Source organism: Rhinolophus hipposideros (genome assembly GCF_964194185.1).
Source record: "Rhinolophus hipposideros genome assembly, chromosome: 15".
NCBI lineage: Eukaryota > Metazoa > Chordata > Mammalia > Chiroptera > Rhinolophidae > Rhinolophus > Rhinolophus hipposideros.
The window spans coordinates 36665923-36689398 of NC_138061.1; the positions used below are offsets into that span (position 1 = coordinate 36665923).

General features: G+C 32.3%; 1 protein-coding gene across 3 annotated transcripts in view; it reads right to left on the reverse strand.

Annotated features, from left to right (window-relative positions):
• The window catches only part of PCDH15 (protocadherin related 15), an 822425-nt gene that overhangs the window by 584486 nt on the left and 214463 nt on the right, over positions 1-23476 (reverse strand). For all 3 annotated transcript variants that reach the window (XR_013995038.1, XM_081075408.1, XM_081075407.1), the window contains exon 2: positions 5832-5950. Coding sequence is in view for 2 of the 3 variants with exons in the window: in XM_081075408.1 (XP_080931534.1) it covers positions 5832-5922 (91 nt within the window). In the remaining variant the exon portion in view is untranslated. The remainder of the gene's footprint in view (positions 1-5831; positions 5951-23476) is intronic.

Sequence of the window (23476 nt, forward strand, 5' to 3'; positions counted from 1 at the left end):
GTGTGTGTGTGTGTGTGTGTGTGTGTGTGTGTGTGTGTGTGTGTTAGAAGAGAGAGAATCTTCTAAGTACAATAATCAGTGTTCTGTTTATCTGAGTTTATTTTTCTCTTGCTCTTTAGCTCTCTGGCCTTCCAGGATATAAGATGGGTTTTAAGTGAGCCTATTAGTACAGTATACAAAAGCTACTGAAATAATCCTATTAGGCACAAGGTCAGAGCTTAGAGAAGTCACAGAGTTTCTATTTCTGAACTTGTTTAGTGGGAAATTGTTGCTGAAACAAGAAAGGCATGCTTTCAAACTTTTGCTCTGGAACTAAGTCCATTTTGGGGGTACAAGAATCCACAAGAAAAGCAAGTGTGGTAACAACCTAATTAAGAGGATACATTCAAGCTTTCATCCAAAGATGAAATTTAGTTTAGGAAAGTCTTTCTGGAATAAATATTGACAGTAACAATGTTCTTGCTTTTCATCCCATTCTAAATGTCACATAATAGTGTAATCTACATGATGTATATAAATCTAATAGCTTACACAGCTTAAAAAATACAAACATTCAGGATTTAAGTCAGCTTCTAAGGGAAACAACAAAGTTATTGTTAAAACTTGAATGTAACCTCTCAGAATAAGAATATACTCTATGAGGTGAATAAGCGAAAGATGTAGACAAAGAACAATGTCTACAATATATTTTGATAAAAGTTTTGAATAATAATATATGTTATCCATGGTTTTACTTTTGTCTAAAATACGTATTATTTATGTACTATGTGCTATGTACTATGTACTATGTACTATGTGTGGGTCTGTGTGTGTACTCGTATGTCTATATGTCTCTGTGTATGCTCATGCATATTTGCTCTATTTCTCTCTATGTATGCTGCCTTAAGAAGTCATATTTAAAAGAGGAATCAAAAAGTTTCAGAGACAACCATGTTCAACAAAAATTACTTATAGTCCCTAATAATTATGTTTAATTATAACTGAAATAGGCTCAAAAAAACTATTGTACTGAAATATGTTCAGAGAAAGATAATATTAACAAGAAGATAACTGAATTTAACTTAGCAATAACAAATTCAAAAAATGAGACATTTTTAAAAGATAGACAGCATGATCTGGGGGGAGACAGTGAGTGACCCACAAATAGAGTATAGTCTATGAGACAGAAATATTGCTATAACAGTTTCCTATGCAACAGCCTATATAATAAATAGCCTGGTAACATGAATTATTAAGATCATTTAATTCTTCTTGCAAAGCTATTAAGTTTGTTTAATCATCTGTTATTAAGACATCTAAAAGGGAAAAACATCTTGCTCAGAAACACAAGTGTTTCAGCTCATTGGGTAATGTTTTCCTTATTTTATTATCTGCATTGTAATTTGTATGCCAGTCTCTTCTAATTTTTATAATCCAGTAGCCTTCTACTTCATGACTTCTGGATGCATTAATAAAAATAAAGTTTCCAGCTTTTGGTGTCACAACTTAGAACATTTTAGCATCAGATCTTAGAACTTGGTTACATCCTTAATTGATTGACATCACTGACCTTCCGAGAATTATTTAATAACAATTATGAAAATGTCCTTAAAGTTCACTTAATGTTTAATGTGAATCAGGAAGCTTTCCAAGGATAAAATAATTAAAACTTTTAAGAATAAAATGTAATTTAACAAAGTTAAGTCTTCAAGGTGTTTGGTAAATTTGGAGAGATATAAAGAAGTAATACACATATACTGACCAGGAGCACACAATACTAATTTGTAAAGCAAAATCTAAATTTATTAAAAAAAGTAAAATTATTTATAAGTAAGGAGAGTAACAGTAGCAATAAAGATATATATATATATTTTTTTTTTTAGTGAACATTGACCTTATATGTCAGATGCTGGGATAAACTATAAAATTGAGTTGCAAAGAGTTATTAGTGTTTATAATGGAACTGAGACTTACGAAGTGTTGTAACCTTCTGAGGTTAAAAACAGGGTCCCTTCATATAGCTGTTCTGGTTGTGCACTGTATAAGGGGTTCAGTCACATCACAGATATATGCTAATTTATGTAAAAGCTCGAGGGCAGGACAGAAGGTTTTTGGCTTCCAAGCTAAACACTTGAGCAGCCAGGGAGAACTTTTTCCTTAATAAACTCATGTTGGCTTTTATGGTCTGTGCACACTTTCTCTCTCTCTCTCTCTCTCTCTCTCTCTCTCTCTCTCTCTCTCTCTCTCTCTCTCAGACACACACACACGCACAAACACACACACATACACACACTCATTGGCACACACTCCTTTTTAAAATTCCTCTAACACTTTGATTCAAATTTAGCCAAATAATTAAAATAGTATATATATATATATTTTTTTCATAGCAAGTACTTGATTAATAATGTCCCTAGCTAGATGGAAGTATACGGTATGTACATTTTTTAAACAAATAATTTTCTTATCTGATTATGGTAATGATAATAGATTATGTCTATTCAATACAGACAATTTGAAAATGCAAAGGAAATGATAAAACATACCCATGGCCCATATATGATTTCCACTTTTTCTTCTCTCTCCATCCCTTTTCATCATTCACATATAAACTCAAAATCAAAACAACAACAACAAAAAAAAACATAAATGTTGTATACAACTTTTTATTTATCTCATTGTAAATAGTATTATTTATTAAATCAAAAGATATATTTTACATCTTTTATCCTACACGACATACCATTTAGAAGATGGCCCCGCTTCCTTTTTGCCTTTGTACCTCTATCCCAGCCTCCCCATACTTAATTAGGGATCAGGGCACATATCCCCTCCCGTGCAAGCAAAATTGCCAGGATTGGTAGTGCATAAACCACAGCTAAGATATCAATCTTAATGCTCTCTCTCGTGTGTAAGGGGAGACCATACACTACAAATTTATTAGGTTTTCTAATTTTCTGTCAGCTAAATTATAACTTTTTAAATTAATATAACACCATCAATCTCTCTCACTTTTTAATGCTCGCTTAGCTATGTTGTCATCAAACAAATGAAATGTCCATTATGGAATAGGTCATCTACAAACGTTATTACTGAATCTAAAAACTAATCCTTGTAATTTGAATGAAAAACATAAAACAATTTAAAACTTAGTTAAGGAAACACCTAGACTGTTAGTCTTAGGGTAGTTTAAACTTATCTCTTTCATGTATTTCTATCTGAAGCTCCATGTACGTACATCAGCTGTCAGTTATTAAAATGAGGTAATCCAACCAGTGCATTATCTATGGCAAACATGTTTTCATTTTTACTTTTTCTTGCATGTTTCTACCATGATTTTGATTATCACTATTGTCTTCCTTCAATCTCACCATGTAACCTGCATCCCCAAGCATTTGGCCAAAACAATTTTTCAAGACACTCCTATCACATATTCCAGTTAAGTATCATTTTCCGTGTTAGCCATGCTTTGCCTATTCCGAATTTCACTACTATATAGTATGGGCTCGCAATTTTATATGGATTAAAAAACAGTAACTATGAAAACCATTTTCATGAACAATAAAATAAAAGTGATGTCAGAGTCCTTAATTGAGGGAGGCCAGAAAGAAGTAAAGACATGGGAGAGACCTAAGGGGATAGAATTATTATTGCTTGTGGCGACATCCTGGTAGATGTTAGAATGGAAGGAATATTGAAAAGCATATAAACTTAAGAAATCTCTATAAAAGATCATAAAAAATGTATGTTTCTCTGCTACAGTTTCTATCCCTTCAATCTTCCTAAGTCCTGAGTCATTTACCTCCAGGAGAGAAATGAGAAGTCTTTCTAATTATTGCTATAAACAAAGTCATCCATGAGTGCAGACTTTAAGGGGCAGCCTTACTGTAAGCTATCACTTGGCAGTAGTGAAGTTCTACTCTGCTTCAGAAAACAGATTATGCAATGGCTAACAGTGACCCCACTATCTTATACTGAAGGTTATACAAGCACATTTAAAAACAAAGAGCTATGATGTAATTGTTAAGCAAACCAGTCCATAGCATTACAGATTCAAACACAAGTGATTTCCTCCCATAGTCTAAATAGCATTGCTAAAAAGTGCAGGATTTGTGAATAGCAAATATTAGCAATAACACTGAATCCTTTTTTTTCTCGCTCTATGTGAACACTAAATATAAATTTAAAAATGCCTTATGACATGTGGTATACGAAATATCACTTGGCCATAAGAAAAAGTGAAATACTGCCATTTGCGAGAACATGTATGTATATATCTTGAAATTATCATGTTAAGTAAAATAAGTCAGACAGAAAAAGTTGAGAACCAGGTGACTTTACTCATATGCAGGATATAAAACTGAAAGCCACAAATGAACAAAACAAACAAAGAAGGGAACAAAAAAAATCATAAACACAGACAACAGTTTAGTGGTTACCAGAGGGTAAGGGAGGAGGGTGATTGGAGAAGAGGGAAAGGGGGTCAAATATATAATGCTGGGAGGAGAACTGACTCTGGGTGGTGAACCCACAATGCAATATATGGGCGATGTATTACAGAATTGTACACTTGAAACCTATGTCATTTTACAAATAAATGTACTCCCAATAAATTTAATACAAATAAAAAAAAGAAAAAAAGAAATATCACCGCACAGATTTGTCATCTATTCCTGGGTCACCATTTAAAATGTGTCATTTTAATATAAAGCATTATTCTTTTTTTTCATTGATTTTTATTTATTGGTTTGTTTTTTTCCAAAAGAGCAGTTAGATTACTTATTTTATTACCACACTTTAAAATTTGTTGTTAGACTGAAGAGTCACAGTCTGTATAAATGGCAACGACAAGAACATTAAATTCAGATGCACTTGAAGTAAACACTGTGTTAATTAGCAGAATTTTTCAGGGGATTAGGCTGTTAACTTTATGATAGTTGCTATTGTGAAGTATTCTGGAAATCCCAAATAGGCATATTTTTCTGACTATGATGGACTGAAAATATCTTAATATGGACACAATTTGAACACTGTTTGAGATAAAGTAAAATGATTAATTTATCTTCAGATCATTCAAATTAGCCAAGCAAAGCATAAACAAAATTCATAATCTTTGATGCCACTAGATAACAGGGAAATAAAGATAAGTAAATGGTTACTTGTCTGTATACCATGAATGCGGAATAAATGTCCAGTAAGAACAATAAAAGTTAAAAGAAGAAGAAAGAGGAGGAGGAGGAGGATTGATCTCTCTAAGACAGACACATTTGGGACAGTGCAGACATAACATGTTAACTAGTCTCTAAGGAACTTAATGATTAATATATCTTTCTAAAGGGACTGATTTACTATTAGAAAACAACTTACAAGTTTTTTGCCAAGTCTTACAGTTTTCACTTTTTCCAAATAAGGTGGCGGTGGTGGTGGTAGTGGAATAATACAATAAAAATTGAAGTGCTAACACTAAAACCGCATATGGAATCTACTTTTGACCCCTTCAGGGATCTTCTGAGACTATTTGTTTGTGTTTGTTCAAGGGTTAGAAAATAGAATTTAATGTGTGTGTGTTTTTTTTTTTAATAGCCATTAAGCATTTACTTAGTGAGATGAGTAAGTGTTCAAATAGAGGCTTTGCATTGGATTTTCTATCATATTGCAATACTTATTAAGAAACAAAGTGCATCAGATGCTACTTTTGTAGAATTTTAATTAAGGTAAATTACTGCACAGAGCTACTAAGCTTTCAAAATGAACTACTAATTATGATTATTAATTTCTGTGGTGTGTTTCATTTTCCATTTAGTAACAGAAATTTTAGCTAACTATAAAAGTAAGACTAAAAGCAGACTTACCATCCTCATACTGGCCAAAGCAGATTGGGAAGAATGACACGAGGATAATTCCTGAAGCTAACCATTTCCAGAGATAAAACTGTTGTAACATCTTCTACCAAGTTCCACTCCAGGTTGATCTGAAATAATAAGAGGGAGAAAGAAACATTTGACAAGTTCATTAATCTGTTACAGGTAAACACAATTGTCACATCACAGAAAAGCCTTAATGACTTCACAGTTAATTACCTGTGTCACACTATCTATTAACAAAGTACCATACTTGTTAATGCCATGGAACTCTTTATCCATATGAATTCACAGATACGTAATCTCTAAGGAAAGAAATCTCTGTTACTTACTTTGCAAGCAAGTTTAGAATTAATCGTACTGATAATATCAGGACCACACTCTTTAAAATCGAGACTGTGAGTGAATCAAATGTGAATCAGTTCGTTACTAAATTGATCTTGTCTACAGCATAGTTCAATTATACTTTGTGTTGTCTCACAACCATTTATAATGGTAAACCAGTTTTTAGAATCCTACATGAAAATTTCAATGGACACTTGTTTTACACAATTAAGGATAAAACCCATTATTAAAATGTTAATTCCTTTCAGTATAATGATAAGAGATTGACTTAACTTTGCCAAGTAAGACTGAGCAAAACCATAAATTTTTTACCACATCTGTCTTTTGAAGCATTTGGATGAATTTCATTTTAATTCCTCTCTCTTTGCCACCTCCCAATAAATAAAGAAATTGAATGAGATATTAGTTGCCAGTGAGCATACCAGAAGGTTATTATAAGAATGGTACGCTGTTTCTTTGTAAATTGAAGAATTTATTCACACAAAATTGTTCAAAATGACCTCGGTTATAGATCATGGTAGAACAGGGATATAGGGACTCTATGTCTCTAATTCAGAAGTTCCAAAGTAAAATGCCTACAGAGGACAAGAAGGCAAAAGAAAAGAGTGAATTAGTGCAAAGGGAAATTAGGATGGCAAAGGCTCTGAAAAACTGTACAGTGCATGGTTTGCCGAAAGAGACCAACTAGCTGGTGTTCAGCTTTTATCAATCGTTGTAATGTGGGAATGAAAACCAGTTGTTGCCAGATCTTCAGATTTTCCAGAAGATGGAAGAAATCCAAATTTCCATTTGAGATTGCCCAGTGTTTAGATGACTGTCCTTATCCCCTTTTTGGACTAGATGCTCTGGCAGGCCACATTGTTCTCTGAGCTGTCCTTCAATTTATGACACCTCCACAGGATTCTCTCTCCCAGGCTAGCTATTAAGAAGGTTCTATAGAATGTACAAAGGAAATATTTCAATTTGATTTTACATGCTTTTCATTTCATCCGTCTCTCTGTTTTATTTTTGTGTGTTTTATAAAGTTTATTGCACAATAGCATATATGTATATTATTTTTAAATTATAAACGTGCAAGCTCAAAATTGTCTTCCTCATAGGATGCCCAGTTCTTAAATTTCAAAGATCACTCCACTAGATCACATGCACTTAAAAATGGAATCTATCCTTGTGTTTACCTAAAAAAAAAAAAAAAAAAAGCCTTCTTTTCACCTGGCCCTTACACTTTTATTTTCCGTACTAGTAAAGGACTCAGCCTCTGCTCTTATAACTTCTACGCATAGACAGTCCAAAGAAGAGCTAATCATTTGATAGAAAAAACAAAACAAACAAAAAACAACAGTAACCCATGCTTACTTGCAGAAAAAAATAAAACTGAACAATGCGAGTAGTAGTAAGAAGCAGTGGATTAGAGTGTGGCTTCTTTTTAAATTCAGGTCCTTCAGCTTACCAATTATATGACTGAGCACATCAAAAAGCATCTGTCTCACTTTCCTCATCATTAACATGGAGATAAAATCGTACCTGCCTCATAAATTTGTTTTGAGGATTAAACAAGTGAATGATTACAAATGCATGCTTAGAAGAGTGTCTCCCAGTGAGCACTCCATAAAGCTTAATATGACTACTATTGATTCATCATCTAAAGGCTCTTCAAAGTTTTTAAACTTTTATATTCTCAATCTATCTTCAGCATACCCTCTAAAGTAGGTATTATTATTCCATTCTGTGGTGGAAAAGTCACACTCCCTGGCTAAAGATTATACACTGGTGAGTGGCTGAAGATGTAGGGAAGTTCTGAAACTTTTGTGCAACTCTGAAACCTCTGTTCAGTTCATTACAGAAAAAGGACTGTAAAATTTCCAAGGGAACACATGACTCAGAAGGTTTCAAGGGATATGGAGACTTACAACAACCTGCTGTGTTGCTCCCCTCTATGCTAAAGTAAACTGAATTCATCTCTCTCCCAAACCTGGAGCATAGCCCTCCTAAGATTTATGCAAATAATGGCTTCATTCCTTTTTTTGTTTGTTTGTTTTTAATGTGGCAGTATTAAGAAAGAGAAAAGAGGATTTAAAGAGAGAGAGAGAAAGAGAGAGACAGAGACAGAGAAAGACAGACAGAGAGACAGAGACAGAGAAAACACTTAAAGGATATTTATTAGAAAAAACTTAAAGGAACAACAATCTGACCAAATGACACCATAAGAGACTGTGTTCCTTTGTGGGTCCTTAATCTACCAAATTGACTTCCGTCTTACTAGTTTTTAGTATTATGCTTTCACAAATATGCTATTTTATTTTGCTTCAGACTCAAACCATTTGGTTTCATTTAACAGCCTTCAAGGTGAAAACAACCTGATGGGTCATAAGTTTAAAATCATTAAAGCCATTGCTATTATTATGTCTCCAGAAACAGAAACTCTTGATCTGTGATCCTGTCCCTTTTTTATTAGAAGATCATATTTTTCACTTTTGAAAATATCACAATAAAATTTAGAATAGATATAGTTCTTACCACCTGTCATAACAATGTGCTAAGAATGTGATACACTTGTTTATTATTTTAATAATGAGAAAGAGAATAACTTCTCTATCTAGTATTTTTACTATTCAATTTACATTTGCATTATTTTCAAAGCAATTTCAATCATTTCAATGGGCTCAATATTTACAGCAACATGAAAAAAAGTTATGACTCTCCATGTGGAACTGATACCCCAAAACATAGAGCACGTATTGACTTAATAAGGAAATCCTGGTTCTAAATAAAGATATAATGAGAAGAAATGTCCTGGAAAGAGGCTATGCTTCTCCAACCAAAAGAGTTAAGGACAATATTTATAATACACTGATTGTGCCAATCAGCTGACAGTGGCACTTGTATCATCAAATAAGTTGCAACAGATCCAACACTTTAGACAATAAACTCTTTTCATTAACAGTTTTACAATCTCTAGAATTGCAGGAGGAGTTCTTGCAGGAAATAAAACCCCAAATCTTGTAGTTTATATAAATATCCATATGCATATGTATTGACAGATGAAAACTTGAACGACAAAAGATAACAACAAAATAACTAAAGACTATATATATGTGTATATATGTATATATATACACACACATATACATATATACACACATACATATACACACACATATACATATCACATACGCATTTGTAAGAGCACATTCTATATGTATACAACATAGGGTGGAATCAAATAAAGTTGATGAAAATAATTTCAATACTGATGAAGAGAACAAATCCATAAGAGCTAATCTTGCCATCACTTAAATTGTTTATAGACAATGTGATGCATTTCAGTTTTAAACATTTTAAATATATATTCAACAGTTGTGGACACGAAATGTGACTGGTTAAAATCACAATACATTTCCTGAAACCACATGACACACATAAGGAGAATATAAGTTTAGACATTCTTCTTCTGCAAACTTTGGTGGACCTTTGGAAAATTAAATTACTACCCTAACATGTTTGTAGAAGTCTATTCTATTTCAAATGATATTTTAATCAAAAACTTTAAATAAAAGAGAGAGGGAACACTGGTTTTCTTTTGGGGTAATACTTCTTACCAAGAAAACAAAGTACTGACAAATATAATTAGCTGATTCAGATTCAATTTACATTTAAAGATTGTATCCTATTAGAAAACACCAGTATTCAGCGTAGTCAACTGGTATACATCACATGTTATAATAATCTAGCCATACTATTTAGTTTAATAAAATGAATAACTCAAAATTTTAAAAAGAGGATGGATTTCAAACCTATGTGCATTACTGCTAACATATTGGCTGTTTGTTTCAGTGTTTATACATGCATTTACTCAATAAAAATTATTATATGTTTGGTGTATGTCAGAGACTGCTTCTACTGCAGAAGTAAATCAATTTAGTTTTCTCATAATGACTCTACTACTGAGCAAGCACCATATTTCATATTTTTGCTTAATATGACAATTCAAAGTGCTTTTGTAAAATCATTCCAAGTTAGGGGAGTATTAAAATTTAACTTCAAATATAATGTGTTTCTGTTAAATCTATGTTTTCTAAACTATCGCCTAAATATATTTCCTGTCATTTCTTAGAAAAACAACAAGAAAATGGTCAATTTGAAAGGAGTGAGAACTGTAAAATGACAAAAGCGCAAACATTATTTTATCCGTGGAGTGTTAAACTTAAAAATATAAACAAGTAAATTTACAACTGAGTTTTCAAGCTCAGGAAAGTGCATATGTGATTTTAAAAGGAAGCTTGAAGGAGAGTTCTTTGAAATGTCATTCTCCTGCAGAGAAAACGTACCACTAATCTTGTTTGGTGAAGGTTAAACATCCCAAGAAACACAAATGAATTGAATAAATTCTTCTTCTCTTAGAGAAATCTATTAACAAAAGTCAAAGTATTAAGTCCGCCAAGACAGACTGAAGTTGAAAGTGTGAAAATGCCAATGACTTTTTGGACATATTATAATGAAAAATCTCCCTTTAGAATGTGAGAGACTCGTGGTGCATGCCTAGTAATTCCACTTCACTGCCACATGAATGGAAAACTAGTAAAAACTTCTGAGACTCAGTTTAAAATTAGGAGAATAAAATCAACTTTATTCTGCTTTATTGACATGAAAACTTGAATGATAAAAGATAACAACAGGAGCACTAAAGACTATTCAATTTTTAAACTTTACTGCCAAGTCTTCACTGAGCACTGATCCTGGGCAGGCACTTTATAAGATGCAGAGACTACAGCAGTGGGAGGAAAAAAAAAAGAGAAGAGATATATAGATGACAGATAGATAGATGATAGATAGATAGTTAGGTAGATAGGTAGATAGGTTGATAGGTAGATAGCTACATAGATAGATATATAGATAGATACATAGATAGATATAGATAGATTACAGCCTTGTAAAATACAGAGCAGAGGACCTAGCTAAACTGTGCCTGGACTCCTGACCCACAGATGCTGTGAAATAATCAATGTTGTTTTAAGCTACGCAATGCGTGGTGATCTGTATCTAGCAATAGCAAATTAATATGTGGGACGATTTGATGAACATATATGTATGTTAAATGTTGATTAGTTTAGTGTTTATTCTAAATCCTGAGATGATAATTGTTTGTGTGACTGAGGATGGGAATGGGAGTATTGAACCCTATTAAAGTGGGAAATACACATTCGACAAAGAAGAGGGTGGTCTTGCACAGACCAGTTGTTGTAGTTTCAATGAAATGATGTATATGAGGAACAAAATGTTCACCGCTGTGGAGCAACAACTGAACATTTCTATAAGTGTTGCCTTTGGTCAGTTATTTATGAATGTATTATGTACAAACACTGTTTTCCTCAAGTTGTAAGAATAGAAGAGTAAAGAACAAAATGTCAAGAATACTTAATTCTAACTACCTTATTCTATTTTTCCCTTGGGTCTTGAGTTACGTTCTTATAAAGAATTTGTTTAAAACAAACACACAAACAAACAAACAAACACTAATAGGAATGATATAATTATACATTTTAATAAATTTTCTTTAAACTCCAGTCCTTTTAGAGTAATACATATTTTAATTGTATTTATATTGATACCATAATAACAATTATAATGATAACATAAAACAATTTACAGGTATAAATAAAAGTATAAAACACAAATACATTCCCTAGTGCTAATGAACATAGGGATGCATATGTCTTTTTGAATTAGCATTTGAGATTTCTATGGATAAATGACCAGAAGAGGAATTGCTGGGTCTTATGGTAGTTACATTTTAAATTTTTTGAGTAGCCTCCATACTCGTTACCATAATGGTTACACTGATTTGCAATCCCACAAAGAGTGTATGAGGGTTTCTGTTTCTCCATATCCTCAAAAACACATATTATTTGTTGTCTTTTTTTTTTATTTATTAGTTTCAGGTGTACAAGACAAGGTAATACTTAGACGTTCATCATTTATATCCCTCACACTGTGAACCCCGCTCCCCCCATCCACTATCCCTCCGACCTCACACTGAACCATCACATTATATATATAAAATTATAGTTGGCATTCATTAATGTTTAGCTTCTGGTGTACAATGCCATGATCAGGTGTCCACAGTATCCCTGAGGTGGTCTCCCAAATAGGACGCATGTCCATCGGATACCCAACAAAATCTTTACAACATTATTGAATACCTTCCCCAAATTAATTTTCAAAAAAAACCCTGAGGCCATCTTGTGGTTACCAGCCTATATGGAAAACGGTATGGAGGTATCTCAGAAATCTGAAAATGGAACTACCCTATGATCCAGTAATTCCACTCCTAGGCATCTATCCAGAGAAATCCAAAACTCCAATTCAAAAATCTGTATGTACTCCTATGTTTATTGCAGCACTTTACACAATAGCCAAGATATTTGTTGTCTTTTGATGATAAGCATTGTGACAGGTATGAGGTGATATCTCATTGTGGTTTTGATTTGCATTTCCTTGATAATTAGTGGTTTTGAGCATTGTTTCGTGTGTCTGTAGGGCATTTGTGTGTCTTTAAATAAATGTCTATTCAGGTCTCTGTCCATTTTTCATCAGATTGTTTTCTAGATGTTCAGTTGTATGAGTTCTCTATATATTTTGGATATTATACCCTTATTGATATATCATTTGCAAGTATCTTCTAGTTGGTAGTTACCTTTTCATTTTGATAAGTTTCCTTTGCTGTACAAACACTTTTTAACTTGACATATCCCCATTTGTTTACTTTTGCTACTCCTGTTGAAAAGACTTATCCAAAAAATATCGGAAGGCCCATGTAAAAGAGTTTACTGTCTATATTTTCTTCTAGGAGAGTCATAGTTTCATGTCTTACATTTAAGGTTTTAACTCATTTTGACTTGATTTTTGTGTATAGTATAAGAATGGTCTGATTTCATTTTTTTGCATATATCTGTTATTAAATCCACTCAACATATTTTACTAATTCTGATAAACAAATGGTGTATCATCCCTTTTAAGTTAACTTTGTACTTTTATTATTGCACTAAGAAATTATAAGTGAAATTTATAGTCTGAGATATTTAAAGAAATGTCATCTCAAAAAACAGTAATTCAAGTAATAGTTTAATAGTGAAAGCCATACAGATAAGGGATATATTTTTTTAGAAATATATCTAAGCTTTGTTTTAATGCAATTATTTCAATCTTTTACCCTTTATCTTATATGATTAAGCAAGTTCTCGATCTTCTCAACTGGCAAAAGTGTGAAGATGAATAATCTGACTTGGAAATATAACTGATTATGTAAGATATATGTAAGCCTTTCATTTATGGTACAAATCCCCCAAGGTCATTATGATCTTTCCTAAAGAGATCATATTTTAATGCAATGCTGAGCTTTATTTGATCATACAGGACTTCTGATACACAGCAATCTCTTTAGAGACTAGAAGAATAATCATAATACAATTTTACATCAAAATATATCTAATTTACATGTGGCTGAAAAAGCTGAAAAGAAATATAAGATTTAAAATGTCTTGAATATTTAGATGTTTACAAGTCACAGCGAAACACTGAGAATGTAAATTTCTGGATATTGAAATATAGTACGTATTAAAAACAATGAATGCAAATTAAATCATGGCTATGAAAAAACTTTGTAAACAGGGAATACTATTGCATTTTCATCCAATCAACACATTCTAAAATCTTTAATGATCAAGAAGGCACTGAGGTAGAATACGAAAAAAAAATTCATGACTGCTTAAGAATTACTTGGTTGGAGAACAAAATAGTCACAAGTCAAAACATACGAACAATAGTGTGCAGTATATGGAATAAGGAATAAAAATGGTTCTTCAACAGGACTATACGAGTACATGGGAGTGTCATTAACAACTAGAGTCTCAAAAAACTATTTTATGTATATAATAAAACTTCCATAGAGTATTAAAGTATGAAAAAGATCTACATGGGGAGAAAGAAAAGGGGGGATCACTCACGTATAAGAAATAAGGTTAACAAGTAGAGGAAAGGAGATTAAAAAAAAATACCTAGAGACAGAGTCTGGATAGTGGACTACTGGATGACAAATTTGGAAGTATATATATATATAAATCAAATTATACAAGACTCCTAACAAGTTTTAGTTTTTTTTTTCTTTAATATTAAGAGTGACCTATTGACATGTTTAAAAAAGAAGATGCTCAAGGAGTACGGCATGTCGATTCACTTAGTAGAAATATGTAGAACGATTTTGAAGACAAAAAGGTGAATAACAGGCAGACTAAGTGCTGCTAAATACTGTAATTATTTGTTGTAGCCTCTGTTGAAATTGTGAAAAATAATATAAACGAATTCACTTAAAAATGGAGTTGGAGCTGCAATTCCAGAGTAATTGCCTTGCACATCTTACTCTCACACTTTTGGAGTGTTTAAAGTGGTCAAAATAACTTTTGAATTAGGCCAAAAGAACATTGTATTCCAAAGTCTTTTGGCAAAGCTAACAGGAAAGCAGGCATGCTGACTACCAGATTGAAAATTAAAGACATTCTTTAGAATTAGCACCACCAAGTATAGCTAACAAATAGCTTATTTGCACTCATAGAAATTCCTTTCTTGAGTTATTAACACCAATAGAGAAGTTCCTTTGTTGTATTCATGTAATTATTCCCCTTCCCTTCCTCATAACCCATTGTGTTTACCCGCTAAAAGGAACAATATTTGGGTTTCTGTCCAAATCAATGTTTCCAGAACAGCTACTTTTTCTCAAATAAATTCCTGTTGCCTCTCACTTTGGTCTATTATTTTTAAGACATCTAGCAGAGTCGAGTAATGTTCTCAGGACAGATGAAGAAAACAAAAGCAACCTTAGCTGGTCTTAGAGCATTCCTTATAAAGAGTAGCCAATGTTATAATTGTAAATTGTGTTCTAAAAAAATCTGTGAATAGTAACATATTGCAATTATTGGATTTTTTTTTTATGTTTGAGGGGCAAATACAATTCAAATACTTTTTTTTTCTTTTTCCTATAGCTTATGCTTTATGAGTAACAAAATTAGCAAATTTCCCCTCAGACAGAAGTGTTTATGTACAATATTAGTAGAGCCCTCTGTAATGTATAATATCTATTCTTAACGTGGGTCTTCATAGAAAAACCACTAAAAAGAAATGAACTTAAGCCACATAATACTATTTTAATGTTTTTTTGTTGAAATGGTAAAATTAGTGCAAAGTAAGAAATAAGTACCTTCTTTAAGAGTAATTTTTGGAAAGCAAAAACAAAGGCTTGTACAAATCATGCATGGAAATTAAATTATAGCTTTATTCTATTTAATTAGCATTCTTGTCTAATTAAGTAATAGTCACTTTTTAAAGAAATAGTTTTCCCTTCAGAGTTTTTGCTAAAGTTCAAATGTCCAAGTTTTTAATTACTACTCATAAAGAATGTAGTGTACTTTTAAACTATGAAAAATCTCTGATTTTACATGATTCAGCAGTATATTTCTCTTAGGAAACAATATCATTAAAGAGTATTGACTTTCATTCAAATTAATGGCTAGAATTCCCCCACACACACTTTCCAGTTTCAGATATAGATGAATAAATCAGAATCAGGAATCTTTTTGTGGATGAAAGGAAGTAGAAGTCTTAAGATTAGAAACTTATTAATATAATGCCCATGGGCAAAAAAGAAATCAAATTTTATGGATGATTTTGAAGTTGCAATTTTAATAATCATAAGGGTATAGAGAGGGAGAACTGAAGAAAAAATGAATTCCATCATTCTGTCCATATACACCAATTTGTCATGCATTTCAAAAGTGTATTTTTAAAAGCTTGTATACAAAGGTTGTATGAAGATTTAAAAAAATGAGATACGATTGTGGGAGGGATAAAAATGAGTGTTAAGTTATAGAAAACAGAAATTCGAGAGAGAAGGTGTGTGTGTGTGTGTCTGTGTCTGTGTACGTATTAGCTTGAAAGTATTAAGTATAAGTAGCCACAGTTGTTTAAAGAAGAGATCACAAATGCATAAGACTATGATTTTCAGGAAGATACTGTGAATAAGTGAAGCTTCAACACAGAAAATGGGGAGCTGGAGACTTCGCTGAATTTAAACAGATATTAACTTCTTTGTGAAAATACAAACCCATTTTTTAGTCTTTTGATATTTTCGATAAAACAAAGTATCTCGATTTTAATGTGAACTATGAAATAATTGGACTGTTTTAATTAAGCTACTCTTAACACATAGTGCTGGCAAAAAACAAAGAAACAAACAAAAAAAAACCCAAAACAATAACTACTTTTGCTATGCAGCTCCAGCTACAATTTGAAGGCTGCAAGTCATAAACCGCCAGTAACATAATCAGAGCTCTCTCTATGTGTTCAGAACCATAGTACTATCGTTGTGCCCCACCAAACCTCTTTACATAGTCACATTATTGGAAAATGATAACAGTTTAGAGTGTCTCCGTGGTTGGAAAAATCTGTCTCAGTAAATATATGCAATATCTATAAAGATGATATGCTGGATACACAGAGTCTCCTGGTAGAAACTTTAGCACGGCTATTGTCAGTATTGTCTCCAAAATAATTTTCAGAAACGCCATGTAGTTACTTTCAAAAGTAAAACACAGTGTGTGTGTGTGTGTGTGTGTGTGTGTGTGTGTTTACAAAAGTTATCTTTGATGCTCATCTACCTTACCGAAGTAAGTATGTATTAGGACATAGTCATTGTCAGGTCAATTTTATTCCTGCTTCAATTATTAATTTATGTCCTAAAGTTTATAATCATGTGAACAATTTTAAAGACCATACAAAATTCCAGGTTAAACTTATATTGATGAAATTGACCTATGACTTTTCTATTACTTTTAAGGTTTACGAATGGTTCAAGACAATATTTTAAACCGGGCTTTTCTATTTGCTAGTTATCTTTTTGTGAGCATCAGTAATGTTGGCCTTTTAGCAAACATAGAGTCTGTGTTTGATTTTAAGATTATGCAATTTGCTCCCTCACTTAAAAAAAAAAAAAAGATTGCAATCATAAAACTTGTTTCTAAATTTCAAGTAAATTGGATTAAAATTAAGCCTGCCTAAATGAGTTTCAGTCTGTTACCTTGAAGGTTATTTTGTATGTGACCATAAGAAGGAAGGAGAAGGCATATATAGTATTACATTTGGAGAAAATATAACTTTTAAAAGTAAAATAATACATAAATATGACAGGAAATAATACTGACATAAAATTGAATAGAACAATAAAGCCCTAATTATATTGTTGGAATTCTAGAAAATTTGCATACCACTATTGTCATCAATGTGAATTTCAAAGCATAGATTATAAAATATACGATATAGTGGAATTTGTTAATACAATCTAAGAAATTTTTCCTGGATATTACTGTATCAAAGAGAAAAACAAATAATTTATATCTCATGATACTTACCAAATAGGCTTTAAGTAAACAAAAGCACTAGCATAACATAATCTGTTTACGAGGCATGTTAATTAAAGTGGGAAAGATTGTGTACAAAGATTAGCCTTTTAAAAATCACTTCTTGTGAAAACACATGAGAAGTAGACTAATTGTAATACTTTGAATTAGAACTAAAACTGTATCATTCATTACCTTCCAGCAGCCAAATAACACATGCAGAATGAAAGTTATTCCAACAGTCATATTAAAACCTTAAATGTGGCTGGCTGATGTCTATAATTTTCTTGTAATCCCCTTCTGAATGGAGCTTTCTTAAGAAACTGATTACAGAGGAAGTGAGATTCTGACAATAGTAATTTGTTTATAGAACACACATAAAACTAGTCAGAAAATGAACATACTCAATCTGATAAGGAAAGTTTTATTTAAACTTCTGTGTAGAAGTAAAACTCTATTGTAAATTAAAATTAATCTCTGTTGGTTATTTAGAAAATGTTAGTTTATTTAGTTCTTTAAAAGCAAATGAAATAGACAATAATTTTCCACTAATTTGTGTACTTCTAAATTTAGAGTATAATTTTAATTCTTGGGGGTATCACATATTTGATTGATTAAGAACATTTTCTTTAGGTATTTCTATGTGTGTTTATTTGTGTACATGATATATTAGTATATACACTCGTATGTTAAAGATAAAATACTTGTATGTAAGATAAAATACATCTAACCAAACATGTTATTGAACTTTGATTAAATACACTCACTTTTTTTTTAACAGATTTTTCTCATTTATGAAAGCAAGTCCTGGTTTCTCCCCCAGGATAACAGTGATTGGGTTAATCCATTTCTCCTGTTTAGTGTGGCAGATATAGGGGTCGGGGATGAATCAAAAATAAAGTGAAACCCCTAACCAAATAAAAATAAAGATCAGTAACTCAGCAGTGTGTCTAGAGAGACATTCTTCAGGGTATTTTTCAGTGTCAGGATTGAGGTTATTTTTGTTCCTATCTACAGTGGAATTCTACAACGTATGAAAACAAACCTGAAATGTATACTTGTCATCTCATGATGAGATGCATTTCTCATTATATTAAGCATTAAAAATACAATGGTCAGACATATTTCTCTCTTTATAAACTCCCTTCCCTTTGTTTGAAAAATATTGTTTGACAAGCTTTACAAAACCATACAATACTTGGTAGTGTTAATACTTGAAGATAGATGGGAGGGGAGAAAAAAGAGGGTTGGAGCAAAGAGACGGTTGCTAGTTATTTAGTATTTTCAGGGGTAAAACTCTTTGATAAAACGTTTGAACTGAGATCTGCATAAAGCAAGGGGTATTTTAGAGAACACTATCACTGGAAAGCAGAAATACCAGTTTCAGACTCTGAGTTCAGAGCAGGCCAGCATGGTTGAGGAACAACCAACAGTTCCCTTTAACTACAGCAAAGTTAATGAGAAAAGATTAGTAGTAGATGGATAAGAGAAATAGGCTACTCAGCAGACTAGGAAAGAGGAGGTGCCACTTATTGCGATGTGTCATGATGGGGGAGAAATAGATTTGGAGTAGAAATCAAGAATTTGGCTTGGAATATTAAAATTTGAAATTTCTATTTGACCACCAAGTAAAGATGTCCCACAGATTCATATCAGTGCATTAGGAAATCTGGGGAGATACAAAGCTGGCAGTCATGGAATAATCATGGAACTGATAAAATCTATGGAGTGAATATAATGGGAGAAGAAATGGGATTTGCAAATATGGTTTTGTCAGAAAATTAAAAGGGACCTAGCTAAAGCGGCTGAGAACAGGAGGAAGACCCTGAATCCAAGTGAAGGAATAGTTCCCAAAAGAAGAGGATGTGAATGTGCCAAGTACTACTAAAAGATGAAGGAAAACAAGGATGAGAATTGACCATTGTGTATTTGGCAAAACAAAGGTCACGGTGTCCTGAAAAGAAGTGGTTCAGCGATGCAATGGAAACAGATGCCTTCCTAGAGATTTTCAAGAAATAGAGTTTAGAAATTTTTTTCCTGTGCAAGTGAGCCGGAAAATGTGGGGTTATGAAGAAAGTGGTTAATCAAAGAATTGGGTGTGTAAGTACATGTTTGTTCGTGCAGACTGGAAATTACTCATAGGAGAAACCATGGGAGAGCTCTGTGCAGAGACAGTGAAACAGGGAGAGTGGGCGTAGTTGTAAGAGAGTGGTCCTTAGCTTGGTAAAAGGGAATAAGCTCCAGTGTACAGTGCACTTCATTCATTCTTTCAGAAACAAGGCCCAGGCTATGCGGAAGTCTGGGCATGAGAAGGTGTGTTGGAGATGTGAGAAAAAAAGGGAATCTATGAAATACTCATTTGGAAAATAACAGCGTGAATTAATTGGGAAAATGTAATATAGTTACGGCACAGGGAATTCAGGACACTTGGAATTTATTTATTATTTTGTTTCCTTTCCTTTTCCTTCCCTTTTCTTCCCTTCCTTTCCTTTCCTTTCTCTCCCCTCCCCTCCCCTCCCCTGTTCTTTTCTTTTCTTTCTTTTCTTTTCCCTAGGCCCATTCAGCTATTGGAATGCAGGCAAAATGCAACTAATTTATTTTGTTGACTATTACATTTCATTTATTTTAAAATGAATTCCTATGTTGCAATCTTGACTAGGTGAGTTACAAGCTGCATCACCTTGGGAAAGTTTTAGAGCCTTTCAAAGCCCCAGTTTTTTCTTTGTAAGATGCTAGTGATAATTAGAAAATAGTCTACGAAGAAGTAGTGATTACATTATAGCACAAGATTACATTATAGCACAAGAAAGTTTTCAGTCTTGGAAGACAAAAAAAGATGGATTTTTCAAGTTAATAAGAAGCTGATCACTCATATCTAGAAGGGAATTCATATTTCTAGGGAAATTATATCTGAGATGAGCCTTATAAAGATAGATAATATTTGGATGGGTGAAACTATAAGGGTAGATATTCACAAAATCAGAAACTGTAATACAAGCATAATGCCATGTTTAAATTTTAATCACTGTCATATTTTAAGCAACGTGTTTTTCTTCTACATCATTGGTTCTTTAACTTGATCCACAGTTAAAAAAATTAAATAAATGTTTTATTGAGTTGAATAGGTACCCTCCAAAATATATGTCCAAATCTTAATCATTGGAACATGGAAACGTGACCTTTTTTGGAGAAAACATATTTCAGATGTAAAAAATTAAGATGTAGATTGTCAGACGATATTATCCTGGAATAAGTGGGTGGTCTGTAAATCCAATGGTATGTGTTCTTATAAGAAACAGAAGAGGAGAACACAAAGACACAGAAAATGCCATGTGAAGACTGAGGCGGAGATCAGAGTGATGCTATGGTATAAATCAAGTAATACCTGGAGTCACCAGAAGCTAGAAGAGGAAAGACAAACTTTCCAAAAGAGGCTTCAGAGGGAGAACAGCCCTGACAACACCTTTTTAGATCACTGACCTCCAGACTGTAAAACAATGCATTTCTGTTTTTTGAAGCTTCTAAGATCCAGGTCATCTGTTTATGGCAGTCCTATGAATCTAATACAGTGTTTGGAATGAATATATTACCAATTCACTATATTTAATAATCTTGATTTTTTTTTACAAAAGAGAAATATTATACTATGGTATTAACGTAAAATTTCATATCTAATGGGATTTAAGATGCTATTTTCTGCTATAAGATAATGTACTCATTGTTTTTGCATTATAATTAATATATTATTTTCCTATCACTAGGAATTAAAGAAAATGGTTCTATTATTAAATTTGAGCCTGTATCTAGCTTAAGTAGGAAAATGTAAAATAAAATAAAAAATAAGACAACAATTTGGCTTTTATATGAGAAGTATGATAATATAAATATCTAGACCATGCATTGAAAGTTTCTTAGCAATGTAGGAATGAGATCAGTAAAGGAGAATAAAGACATTATATGAGCTCATCCTGAAAATAAATTAAATGGTGTGATATTTTTATTAAAAAACATAGTTTTGAAAAAGTTATACATATACTAAAACTCAGATTTGCCCTGTATAAAGCTTAGTTTGAAGCATCATTAAAAAATCTAAATAACTGAAAGACAGTGATTAAGTGACACACCAGGAAATGTCGAAGCTTGTCAGCAGCTTTCAAGAGGTAAAAAAAGATGACATCTGCAAAAAGACTAATTGTATCTCATCCAATATTTTGAAGCATGGCTTAAAGGGATAGTTAATGCTATTTAATTTCAATATCCATAAAAAAGACAATTCCTATGATTTTCTATCAGTTTATCAAGAAAGACATTCTATCGTGGAGACCATTTGGAATCCATCAAAAATAATCAACACAATTTCAAATAGGTAGGAAGTATCTTTACTCAGGAAAATATACACAGGTGAGAACTTTTAGTGTTTTAAGAAATAAAAGGAACTCTACAATCTGAATTTTATATCCCTATGGGTCTGCTGTGAAGATAAAGTCAAGTGCATTTTCTGAGTAAGATGAATTCAAAATGGTAGGCTATATCAATGTTCACTAATAAACATTTCACCGTTTCTTGTTGGAAAATGAGATCATTTGCTTCTGGGACCACATAAAACATTTGGGATGAAGAGAAGAAATAATATGTGTCATTTATGGACAGAGAAAGTAAAAATTCTCAGTTCAACTATCTATTCCCTCCCTTTCCATGGATCGTAGTCACTGAATAATCCTTATATCATTCCTTAGGGTAAAATCCAGTCTGGTTTTCCAAGTCATAATATGAAGTATGGAGACCCGAGCGACAGAAAACAGAGGCAACTTTGCATTTGTTAAAAGTAAAGTTTTGTTGTTTTAACACATTGTGATTTACACACATGTGCACACACTATACACTATATAGATGATATATAGTATATATTACATACGCACTCATTTATAAATTTCATTTATCATACCACTTATAAATTTCACTATTTCATATTATATCATTTATACATTTCATCTGCCATGGTTCCACGAAAATAAAACCTAACCCAATAATCAACTCCAATGCACCTTTTGGAGCAAAAATTAATATGAGACCTGGTCTTATTACATTACATTATATTATATTATATTATATTATATTATATTATATCATATCATATCATATCATATCATATCATATCATATCATATCATATTAGACCCATTCTTATACTATAATAAAATAAGACCGGGTCTTACATTAATTTTGGTTCCAAAAGATGCATTAGTGCTGATTGTCCAGCTAGGTCTTATTTTCGGAGAAACAGTATCTGTCTATCTATCTATCTATCTATCTATCTATCTATCTATCTATCTATCTATCTATCTACCTACCTACCTACCTATCATCTATCTAGATACACACACATATACAAACAGACTAATAAAACATTAATGAGAAAAATGCCTAACAAAACCCTGAAGATACCTCCTTTCTTGCATGAGAATGACAAAGTTAAAATTTGGTAATTTATGTTGGAGAAAGAGTGGGGAAACAGGCACTCTCGCAAACATTGCTAATATGAATATAAGTGATACACCTTCTACTGAAAATAAATAGGCAATAACTACCAAATATTAAAATGCATGTTACATTAAATAACAATTCTATATTTAAAAAATCTACAGATACAGTCACATATGTTTTAAGATAACTTTGTTAAGGTATGAGGTATCTGTTGCAATACCAAGACACTGGAAATAATCAGAATGTCAAGAACCAATTGATTTCACTGATATGAGGTATATAAAACTGAATACAACAAAAAAACACGACAAAACAAATGAAGAAACAAAAACTCATAGACATAGCCAATAGTTTAGTAGTTGCC